Source organism: Bemisia tabaci, chromosome 7 (assembly GCF_918797505.1).
Source record: "Bemisia tabaci chromosome 7, PGI_BMITA_v3".
Lineage (NCBI taxonomy): Eukaryota > Metazoa > Arthropoda > Insecta > Hemiptera > Aleyrodidae > Bemisia > Bemisia tabaci.
Window position 1 is genome coordinate 34,337,731 of NC_092799.1, and position 11,592 is coordinate 34,349,322.

Below are 11,592 nucleotides of genomic sequence, written 5' to 3' on the forward strand. Positions count from 1 at the left end.
GATCCACTTCAAGAACTGAGTTAAACTGAAACTTAAATTGGATTTTAGAGGGATATGAAGCAAAAAACTGAACAAAGTTCGTTAACAAATCTGTTTTATAATTGGTATTCAACTGACAATGGAAAAAGAATAAGAAACAGACTTAGAATTCAAATTAACAAGATATTGGAATCTCAAACTATGTACACATCCCTCCATACTAAAAAAAAAACAAGCGATTACCTAAATTAAATTAACTAATACTGATTTGCAAGTAGGATGGTAGTTGTAAATTAATTTTACACACTATCCAATTTCAGATTTTTTTTATAAATTTGATATCACTGGATTTTGCAAAAATAATGAGAATATTTACATAACATCCTACCGATTCAAATTCTGAAATCTGAACCACACCACTTACGCATCATTATCTAAATTAAAAACTTAATGCTACAGAGCGTGAGGTGAGGATCCTCAGAATTTATACGTTATTAAGATTATCATTTTACAGTTGATGGTGAAACAATCAAACTTCATACCTCGATTTTGGACCCTTTTGAATTAGCTGCATTTGTCTGGAGATGTCTTTGGTCTAACATCAAAACATTTGACTTGAAAAAAAGTGGGAAGTGACCCAAAAACATTATTCAGTGACCGGGTATCTCGGCGCTACTGCGTCAAAAGCATACCTCATACCGGCTTCTATGCGATTCTATAGACTGCACAGATAACCAGTGTTCCTAGAGTGAGTGATTGAAGATGGTGTCGAGTCATCCATAATTACCTCTACCCTACTGTCATAGCGCTGAGTGAATGCTCCTAGATCAATTTACCAGAATTAGAGACAAACAAGACAATTAAAGATTTTTTTTAATTAATCGAGGCTTTCACTTGGTACATTCAAACACTATGTTTTTTCAGACTCTTTGTTCGGTTTTGATTTGATTGAATTGGGCAAAAAAAACCAGCACAGAGCCTTGATGCTAAAGTTGTGTATCTCGGGATAAAGAGTTGGAGTCTAAGTCGCAAACACACTTTCTCTCTCATAATGGCAAGTAGTTGAAGTTATTTCCAAAAGAGCTTGAAGAGTATTTGAGAGAATTTGTTCGTTGCTGTCTTAAAGGATTATCAACTTTTTGCTGTAAAAATGAGAAACATAGACAGTTTTTAAGCCCTCCTGAAAAATAAACTTTTCTGAGATACACACTCTTCCAATTTTTCCATCAAGATACCAGGTTCACTGACATCAGCCATCTTCAAAGTATGGGAAACCTCCAAATTGAATGGTTTTGAAAAAATTAAGTGGAAACACAGTTGAAAGTAGGAGTGAATGACATGATTTTTCCAAATCAATCAGTAACCCATAAGGACAGCAAAGTTTTTGCACACACAATAAGCAGAACAAAAATTTAAGTAAAAGTAAGTAATGTGATCCATAACAAGCAATGTATGTTTAAGTCCCATTCCAAATTTATCTCCCAGATCAACACACACATACACTTATATATTAAACATATTTTTCCCATCATGGCAGTTGTGCTTTTGACCATAGATTGGTGCAAATATAGGTACATGTTGAAATGTTGTGTAAAAAGAGGGTCCAATTCTCCTCTTATCCGGGCAGTAATGAACATTAGTGCTGAAAAATCTGACAGTTCCTTTCTAAAAGTATTCAAAAGAACAGTGTAGAAAATTTGAAACGGCTGACAGAGTACCACAAAATTATATGATAAAGTCAGTTTTATAAAACAAATACGCTGTGAAAAGTAAGAATTTGAATACTTGTTCCAATGTGACATTTCAAGAGGATGACTTTCTAACAGTCCATGCTTCAGAATTATATGTAAATATGTTTCATGTTAAACATGAAAAAACTTGTTAGACAAAAATGAAATTCATCACTTTCATGTTTCCACAAATTATAAAGATCATAGGAAATACAGAAGATTCTCTCATCAAAAATGGCTTTTGTTGAGTCTCCTAGCAGATTGAAAAGTTCAGTTCTTGCTTGAATAAATTTAACAAACAAGACCAAGGACAACAAGCATTTGTAAAAAATAACCCAGGCACGACAGGTTTAAGGGAACACGAGTACTTGAAAAGTAATGTAAATTATTACAGAACAGCTCAGACATTACAACGCCAGTGGTATTCTTCATTGAAAGAGGCATAAATCAAATTAAATTGGATTTAACCTATTACATAGACCTAACCTCTTTCAATCTTAAAAACAGAAATGAACTGATAAAATACTCTCTCTCCATAACAAATCAGCATCAGACCGAACGATTTTTCGTAATGGAGAAATTTTCCTTGTGACTACGGTAATAAGTAACAAGGGTAGGTCATGTACTGGGCGGTTCTTTTACTATGAAGAAATTTTGGTTTTAACAAATGTCGTTATAGAGAAAGAGAACTGTACATATTGCACAGATGATATCTCTGATGTAAGTCTGAATCAGTCTATGGCAATGGCAAAAAAAAAGAGTGATCAGAAAATTTTTAAAAAGCCAAAGAAGTAGAAATATCAAGCAAGAGTTCTTGATAACAATTAAAAAAAGCCAGTGTAGATAAAATATGAGGATCATAAAGTTATTTACACACACACACAAAAAAAATAAAACAGCAAAAATTCCATTTGAGAAAAAGCTTGAATTTCGAGCCATTTCCAACACAGCTTAGAATTTGGTGCATGTTTATAGAGTATATCGGTGTGGTTTGATATTGAACTTTTGATAAGAGTGACAAAGCCTTGGAATATACTTGAACAGCACGAAATTCCATGAAATATGTCAGCATTATCACTGAAATTGGGGACCAGTGAAAGTTTTAATGGAGACCAAATTTGATGAGTGGCCTGGAGATGGAAAAAAACAGAACAAAAATTATTCATCAAGAAGAAAAGAAGAATCATAAAAACAGAAAAGAAATGGAAAGAGAGATTGAAAAACTTAAAATTTTTGTAATTTTTTTTTAAATACTCAACTAGCAGCCCATGGGCGCATTTGCAGTCTTCCTGTCAAAGCTATTCATCATAAATCTGGCTATTGTTCATTATGGTAAGTAAAACTTTTAGGGCTGTGCGAATATTCGCTTCATCTGACTCGCGCACTATTCGTAAATTGCCAAAATTTGCGCCGCCACGAATAGTGAAATACTAACTTGTTTTTGACCAAAAACTAAATTTTGACAGTGGCAAATTACTGAAGCGGCAAATGATCAGTGGTCAAATAATCCAAGCATTGTTGTACAAGTTTTTGAAATCCAGGAAAAAAAATTTCATTGGATGAAAAAAATCCTGTAGAAGTCCACCTAGAAAGTGTAACAGATAATTTACACCTTTCAGCTATCACACCAGTTTTGATCTAAGTATGTGCAGTGGTGTAATCAAATTCAGGGTCATCTCATAACTCAAGCGCATTAATATGGAAAATAATAATTTATCCGAATATTTCTGCTTCTCTACTCATCATCACTTACGTTCTCTCCTTCTTTTTAATTGGAACAAAAAACATTTTCACATACTTTGCCAATCTGATGACTTTCATTTTCGGCATTTTTATTCCTCCTGCATCTCAACTAACAGTCATTCCTACTGTAGAATTATGAGCCTTTTAATAAAACGACTATCCTCCCGAATATTCTTTAAAACGGGTTGAAAGTCAGTGTGTGTTAACTACAAAAAAAGACCTTGTGAATTACCTTTGAAATCGATCAAAATTGCCAGGAGGGGCCTATTTTCATAAGGAGTCTGAGTTTTTGTCTTTTAGTGCACGGGGTGAAGTAGATTTTGACCCTGACAATGAAGACGATGAACTGACACTGCTAATTTGAAGAGAACTGAATAGACCCTCTACAGCTTTGACATCCTTGTTGCCACTAACGTTTTTATACCTGAAAGAGAAGTTGCTTGTTTTCATACATGTAACACAACAAACTAAACATACAACATGGGTTTTTGGGTACACGTAATCCTGCAGGTTTCACTATCTGCAACCCTGTGTCAGCCGCAATTTACTACTGGGCTATGAAAGGCGAGCTGACAGTAGTTCCGTGCTATTAAGAATGAGCAAAAATTTGTGAATGGAGGGATGTAATGGGTCTGTTGCAAACTTTTGCTAGAGCAAAAATAAGGGTTAAACCTTAAGGAAAATATCTCAAAAATTACGATGAGTGCATCAGCAAAGTCTGAAATGCACTCCTAACTTCGCAATCCGCATAAGAAAGCGGTTTTTTGAGCTTGCCGGTTCAAAAACGACACTATGGCACAGGTGAACATTCCATTAGAGGAGTTGTTTCATCTAACTCCTACTCAAGAGGATGCTACTCCATATTTAATATGGCAGACGCCAATCCGCCAAAACGTGAGTGACAGGACCAGGTACTAACCACCCGGTAACAATTGGGGTGTTTACATTTACATTTTCCTTGCGTTAGGACTGTTTAGAGATATCTGCCTTGATTTCCTCGACCTACACGCGGAAGCGTCAGCCATGATGAATATTGCGAAACATCCTATTGAGCAGGGGTTGAATGGAACACCTCCTCTGACAAAATGTTCACCTGTGCCGCAGTATTGTTTTTGAAGCGGGAGGCTCAAAAAAATGAAAATTTTTTATGCAGATTATGAAGTTAGGGGTGAATTTCAGAATTTGCCAATGCGCTCATCATGATTTTTGAGACATTTTCTACAAAAGACAACTCTAATTTTTGCTCTAGCAAAAGTGTGCGATAGGCCGATTTGACATTCTCTGAGGCAATAGACTTATATATCTAATTTGCCATTTTGTAAGTTAAGTAAGTAAAGTTTTATAACACTTCATTTACAAGGCTAGGACTATGTCAATTGTTCATGTTCCTGACAACTGCTTTCTAAAGCAAAATTCAACGCAATCCTTAAAATTTAAACCTTGATTTGGTTTATCACCTGATCTAGATGTGTCTCTGTGAAAATCAGGAGACGATTATGAAGAAACTAGCGTCTACAAAAGAGTTCTGAGAACTTACCGATTCTGGATTAGCTTTGACACCCAGGTTTGTAATTTAGTTGCCTCTTTCCTTTTTGTAGCAGTGCACTTGGGTGAACCGATTATATTGGTAACCGTCTGCAATTAAAAAAACGGGAATTTGATTATTTGTAATGGATATTGAGGGGCAATATAGTGCGGAAGTTTTTCGAGATATTGTGAGACAAAATGATGTATAAAATGAAAGTTCAGAAGATAAAAAAAACAGTATTCACTTGTTCTAAAGTAACAATCTTTAGAAAAAAAATCTCTCTTCAGTAGAAAGATTGAGCTTCCTTAATTATTTTCCCGCATTGTAACACACATTGCAACAAGACTGCATCAGACTAGACTATAACAAAGACTGCATGATAAGGACTGCTGGAGAAAGATTCAATCTTAAAGGGGAATGGTGAAGAATAGTGAACAAGTGGTGTACACCCAGCACTATTCTACTATCCTTTTACTTCTATAAAAATGATTCCCTTGAAAGTATGTAGAAAATTGACGTAATAATTAAACTAAAAAGAGAGATACTTACCAGTAAAAGACCATACAATGCCCTCATATTGTTGGGATTTAGTTTAATGGCAGCGCAGTAATGTGTGCGTGCTAATTCTAAATTTTCAAATCCACCCTGTGGCAATAGAACAATTTCAATTAGTTGACAGTGAGATAGGACTATATAAGTTTGATAAATAAAAATTGGAGTGTTAAATTTTCTTCTCTTTTTAAAGAAATCTAAAATAAAACTTTTAAAACAGTATGAAGGTCAAACACCTCTAATTTTAATTTGATGAGATGAGACTTGCCACATGCAAATTTAGATGAGTAAATACTTGACAACTTCCTTACAAAAAATCTTTATAAACAGACTCAAGAAAGAAGATTATTTGCTGATGAAAGGTGGAAGAGAAGCACAGAGCTAACAAAGTAATGTGCTGGCATGTTCGTAACTTGGTTTGTACAATAATACCATGATTTCTTCATGACGCAACAACAGTGGTAAGGCATATATAATCGAAAATCGATATTTTTCCATTTGTTGCTGTGGTGAAGAATCCATTATTAAAGTGTTTGAAGTGAACACCCTGATAACCGATCCTTTTCCAATAGGTTTAGATAGCAAATCTATCAATTCATTGTGAAGCATCCTCGAATTGGTATGATAGCCGCATCACTTGTTGATTCCCTATTTATTATTTCTTCAAGGCTAAAAAGGAGCCATAAACAAAGCATTTTATCCAATGGATAAAGAAATGTGATACCTACTTGCACTGTTATGCACTTGATAACTTGTGAAAAGAAATGAAATAGATTGGTGCGATTTGTTTAGATGGAGGTGGTTTCAATTTTCATTGCGCTACTTTTAGCATGAAGAGCAACTTTGGAAGAAAAACAAAATATGAAAAAAAGATTATTCTTTTACTCACCTGAGTATATCTTATCTCCGCTAGATATTGATGTAATAAATGACTATGGGGATCGTGTAAAATAAGCTCCTCAGCACAAAATGCAGCTTTTGCATAGTCTTGTTCGATCAGATAAAGTGAGGACAGTTCTTGCCAAGCTTCTTGGTCAGCCATAAATCTAAGAAAACATTATTGAAAAGAAACATACTTATGAATTAGGCATGAAACACCTACATCATCTCCTTCGATTAATTTATAAATCGCCAGACTCTGCTAGAAAAATAAGTCAAAGATTGACAGAGAAATGCAGGGAATTGTTAGTGAGAATGTAGAGATTGCCCTTTCCCACCCAAGTGCCAGACCATGCTCTTTCCTCTAGATAGATAGATATATCAAGGCAATCAGCAATTGCCAACAATTGGCAAGCCACAAATGATAAATAGAGAATCAAAAATTCAGAAATCAAGGAACAAGCAGAGTGATTATTTTGCCTCCATTTAGAATTAGACTCTTTGTCCTCTATGAAAACATGATAGGAACTGGCACATGCACATGAGCGGGGTAAAATCAGTCACCTTAGTTGCGTTTGGGTCAGATAAGAAACTGAACTAACTGCACAACAAAACTTAAGAGTATTACGGGAAAATGACGGCACTCTAAGCCAAGATCCTGATTTCAAAGGCCATTACCAACCAAACCTTTCTTGTGCCGATGCACATTATTGCCGTTTGTCTAAACAAGCTGCTTGCAAATTGCCAGCAATTTCTAATTGTCTGCGACAAATACAAGAAAACAAGCCAAAGAATAGCCATAATTGTTTTTGAAATAAAAAAGAGGAATGAGTGGACTAAGTAAACAAAAAAATTCCAAAGACCTTCTATGGTGGTTTAAATTCCTTTCATCCTTTTCCAGTTTTGTTCATTTTTCTTTGTAAAGCCTATTGATAAAGGGGCTGTTCATAACTCTGGAGCTTCTGTGACTTGATGAGATAATCTTTCTTTTTTTCAATTCTCAGTAATGTATTATTATTTTCTAGTATGTTTTGTACAGATCAAAAAAAGGAAGAAAATAACTTTTCAAGTGGTTACAGAAAATTATGTGCAATTGTTTAACCTAGGGGACGATTTTCCGAAATGTGGCTTTTTGAAAAAAATAAGGAAAACAGATGTACTGAGCATTTAATATGAGTAACGTAAAAACCGGTGTCAGGTTAAATGATATACCTCTTTAAGTATTCCGTTAGCATTCTAATGGCCAGCTGGTTTTTTCCAAGTGCAATAAACATCGCTATTTCATGTTTCTTTGGTAAAGGATTCGTTGGATCAGCTTGAATAATTGAGTCCAAGACATCCTTGGCAACATCATAACTGTCAAAACAATACCATTCAAAGTTAATATTTAGGCAGAAAACAAGTAAAAAATTTGTACTTACAATTAGAGCATTATTATAAAAAATATTGAAGAAAGATTATTACTCAGAATGGTATGAAAGTTTGTTTCAATTCTTTCTAAAAATTAAAATTATGAGGTTATTAAAAATGTAAGACACTGATGGATATTCACTTAAACATCTGACAGAAGATCATCCTTCTGTCTTTCAAAATCACAGGTTAAAAAAAGTGCATAGACCGGACCAGTCTATGCTCTTAATTGTTGGTTCAGTTCATACATCTTCCCATAGGATATCCAAATGTCTTGCCAGTGTTCAATCAAATCTTGTGTAGAAGAGCGGATACCATAAAACAATTCTTCTCAACTTTTGGATGCCATAAGTCGCATCCATGCAACGTTCTAAGTTTTTCATCCATCCTTTTCTTACACATTTCTTCCATCTCTCTCTTAAATTCTCAGTCTTCAACTTTTCGAGCCTCACTCCGATTTTTGCACCCTATCAGCAGATTCATCTAATTCATCTAATAATTAATCTAATCTTTGTAACGGCAGGCTGATGCAATGTGAACCGATATTTGCTCATGCTCTTCCACGCCTCGTAAGGGCTGGAGAGATTTCTCGGCAGTTGGTAATGATGAAAGACATCCAAACAACCAACAGTTGATCCCATGTCTATTTTCAGCTTTGTTTCCACAATTTTCCCCTTGGATTTACTTCTTTCTATCAAGTATTATTTTTTGGAGTGACAAGTAATGAAGAGGGAGGATTGAGGTCTTGAAGAAGTGGGCACATTCAAAGATGTACCTGTATGTGCTTTAATGAAATAAATGTGAATACAAGACAGGGAAGAGTACAAATAAAAACCTACTTTTCAGCAGCTTGTAATCCAAGGACATGGAGAAGTCTAACTCTTATGCTTCCAGGAAAGGCGTTGGAAAGCTGTCCTAGACATTGACGGGCTAGCTCCATACGATGACAATCAAATGCTGCGACAGTGACTTGCTCTAAAACTAAATACTCTGTAAAAACATTGATAGCATTAGCAATCGAGTAATTGATAAAACTCACGACAGATAAATTGGCAGTTGTTTACTTTCTGTTTGCAAGCAACTACGTTGCAGTTGTCCACTAACCAGCCAGGATTGACCACCACCATTGCACAGAGGCGAAAGCTGTATACAGTTAAAAGTAAGCAACTGCTAACTTATCTGACAAAAGTTCTAAGTTATTGTTACATGGATCAAATCTTGTGCGACCTAAAATTTGGTGTGGTTGATGACTCCAGGCGATGAAATAAATTCTGTTCATTTTCCTCTTAATTTAACAATTAATTAAGGTACTACTTCTTCTAGTTATTCATTCATACTTTGCTTTCTTCTGCATCCTTAATTTCACTTTTTTTTTGTCGTAAATTTTTCTCTTTCTATTGAGCCTTAAAAATATTATTTTTTTGTTCTGTCAGGCTATGCCAACCATTGTTTTGTTATTTTCTTGTTGTTTATTTTATTTGGTTTAGTAACATATGCCACACAAGCTCACTTTTGGCATATGGAGCTGTTTTATTGTACTTAAGTAAATTTAGATTTTTGAAATAAATAAATCTTGAAATCTTGAAATAATTGTATGATACTTTTTATCAAACTTTCTGTCTAATTGGATGGACAGCTGAACAGAAAGTTGAAGGTGACATCAAATTCAAGTAACTGTTCTAATTTCCATCTGACTTTTGTGGTCTCTTGTCACTAACACATGATCCAACTTCTCGTTTGCAAAAGCGAGAGAAAAGTTCAACAAAAAGTTTTACTATCAGTATTGAACTTAGGTTATAGTTTTAGCTAAGTAAATTGTTTTTTTTTTCAAAAATGTTCTGGTAGAGAATACTTCCTTCATCACGGTTTACTCTTTTATAGCAGAAATCATTATTTAGCATTGAATAAAAGCAAATAATCATTTATTCTTTCCATCTTAGACATGAAAGATATATTACAATAGCTATAAAAACGGAATTGGCTAAAAGAAATTTTGAATGAGAATTTCTTACTTTCATCTCCTAATTTGTGAATTTTTGGACCCACGACTGTCTCATAGATGTCTACGACACTCTGACTTTTGCGGACATTTTCTTCCCGCCATCTCCTCAGAATAGTTCTTGCTTCTGTAGAAAACAAAATGAAAGGATTTTTACTTAAAACAGATTAGAAAATGTTCATTGATACAAATGAAAATTTAAAGTATCATATCTTGGATCACTTTCAAAGTTAAAGTAAAATTTTTGGTCTGATGTAGCTTTTGCACAGATTTACACAACAAATTAAAAAAATCACTTCTTTGAACATTTAGAAAATGAACCCTGGTTTAAATCAGTAAACCTTTCACCAAAGTGAACAAATCGGAAGTAGAATTAACAATAATTGTGTCCTCCGTCAGATCTTTGGTTCCAAAAAATTCAGTATCACATGGACGGAGTTTTACAGAAATGCAAACCTTACTTGAGAAAAATTAATGAATAGTTGAATCCAAAACTTTTCCCGACTTATTTGTTACCACAATGCGACTTGCTACATTTTCCTTCCATTCCGCCCATCCTACTTATAAGTACACATGAATGTATCACTCAAACATGGTGGCAAATGACATGAATTTCTTCAAATGGTGTTTGCCTAGTTCTTGAGCTCCATGGAAATCGTTAACAGGTTATGTTTGTTGAGGTTGAGACAAACTGGGTAGACTAATTTCTTCAGTTTGAAGTATACGATTACCCCCATATTAAAGGGATGATTTTCTGCACTCTCTGTAGATAATTATGCTGCTTCTGGCAGCCTGATTTCTTAAAACTATTCTTGACTTTGTTGGCAAGGTAAGATGAGACATAGCCCTTTCTATCGCAGAGTAATATATCGATTACAGACGCCTCCTCATGCCGACTGGAATTTAGAAAATCAGGCAGCTGGGTATGGTAAGTATTAAAATCAGATTCCTGGACAAGGGACAAGGCGTAGGGAACTTTGCGGCTGATGACCAGTTCACAAGGTCCACCTCCTTCAAAGTTTCAAAATCGTACTGACATTGTAATCCTTCCTGTTCATTGTCAGTTCAACACGGAAGAATACAATTAAATGGGGACCGGTATAGGAGAGCATAGGTCGAGTTATTAATCGATAGCTTCGGAGGGAAGTTCGATTCGCTTATGGGCCTGGGTTGGAGTTGAAAGAATGCAAATATTGTCGAGCTCCACACATCAAGAAGTACCTTGGGCAAGAACCAATGTACATAATGTTATCCAGTAATTGATAGTAAAAAGGTATCTCAAGTAATTTTGTCAGACCCAAAAAAGGATTAACATGAGAAAATGGTTCGTAGAAAAGTACTAGATTTCTCACCAGTTAAATTCATCTCGGGAAAAGTGAAGACTCAACAGCATACACGACACACAAAAACTCAAGTTATGAGGAACAATTTCTTACAATTGATTTATTTCATTACATACAAGGAACGAGGGGAGTTGCTTGTCCAATTAAATTAATTAAAATATTGACATACATGAGGGGTGAGGGGCCTCTGATATGATAAAAAGACAAGAGGCCAACGAGATACACCGAGATTATCAAATATTTGGGAATATCGGAAATTCTGTTGTTGTTTTTTTTTTATTACTCTTTAAAGATAATCTTTGGTTCTAGTGCGGTGTTGCCTTCTTTAAAATCAATTTAATATTTTTGCGTTAATTTGGCAACTCAATGTTTTGATCTTGTGAACCCGGCGAGGGGGCCATCTGTGTTTCGCTGTTCTTATCACACATC

General features: G+C 34.9%; 1 protein-coding gene across 1 annotated transcript; it reads right to left on the minus strand.

The window, feature by feature from the left end:
* Positions 1-77: 77 nt before the first annotated feature.
* Positions 78-11,395, minus strand: LOC109031438 (ER membrane protein complex subunit 2). Its single transcript, XM_019042946.2, has 9 exons — positions 11,173-11,395; positions 9,834-9,947; positions 8,661-8,811; positions 7,624-7,767; positions 6,422-6,578; positions 5,530-5,625; positions 4,990-5,087; positions 3,685-3,876; positions 78-2,839 (listed from the first exon to the last, which is right to left on the minus strand). The coding sequence occupies exons 1-8, from the start codon at positions 11,183-11,185 to the stop codon at positions 3,723-3,725; spliced, it is 927 nt and encodes a 308-aa protein (XP_018898491.2). The 5' UTR covers positions 11,186-11,395; the 3' UTR covers positions 78-2,839; positions 3,685-3,722.
* Positions 11,396-11,592: the final 197 nt, after the last annotated feature.

Bases quoted from the DNA above. Each gene is read 5' to 3' on its own strand.
- LOC109031438 (XM_019042946.2), bottom strand. The intron at 7,768-8,660 runs GTAGGTTTTTAT...TTGTTTTGACAG, and splicing joins GGATTACAAGCTGCTGAAAA to TTATGATGTTGCCAAGGATG. The intron at 5,088-5,529 runs GTAAGTATCTCT...TTTTAATTGCAG, and splicing joins CATTGTATGGTCTTTTACTG to ACGGTTACCAATATAATCGG.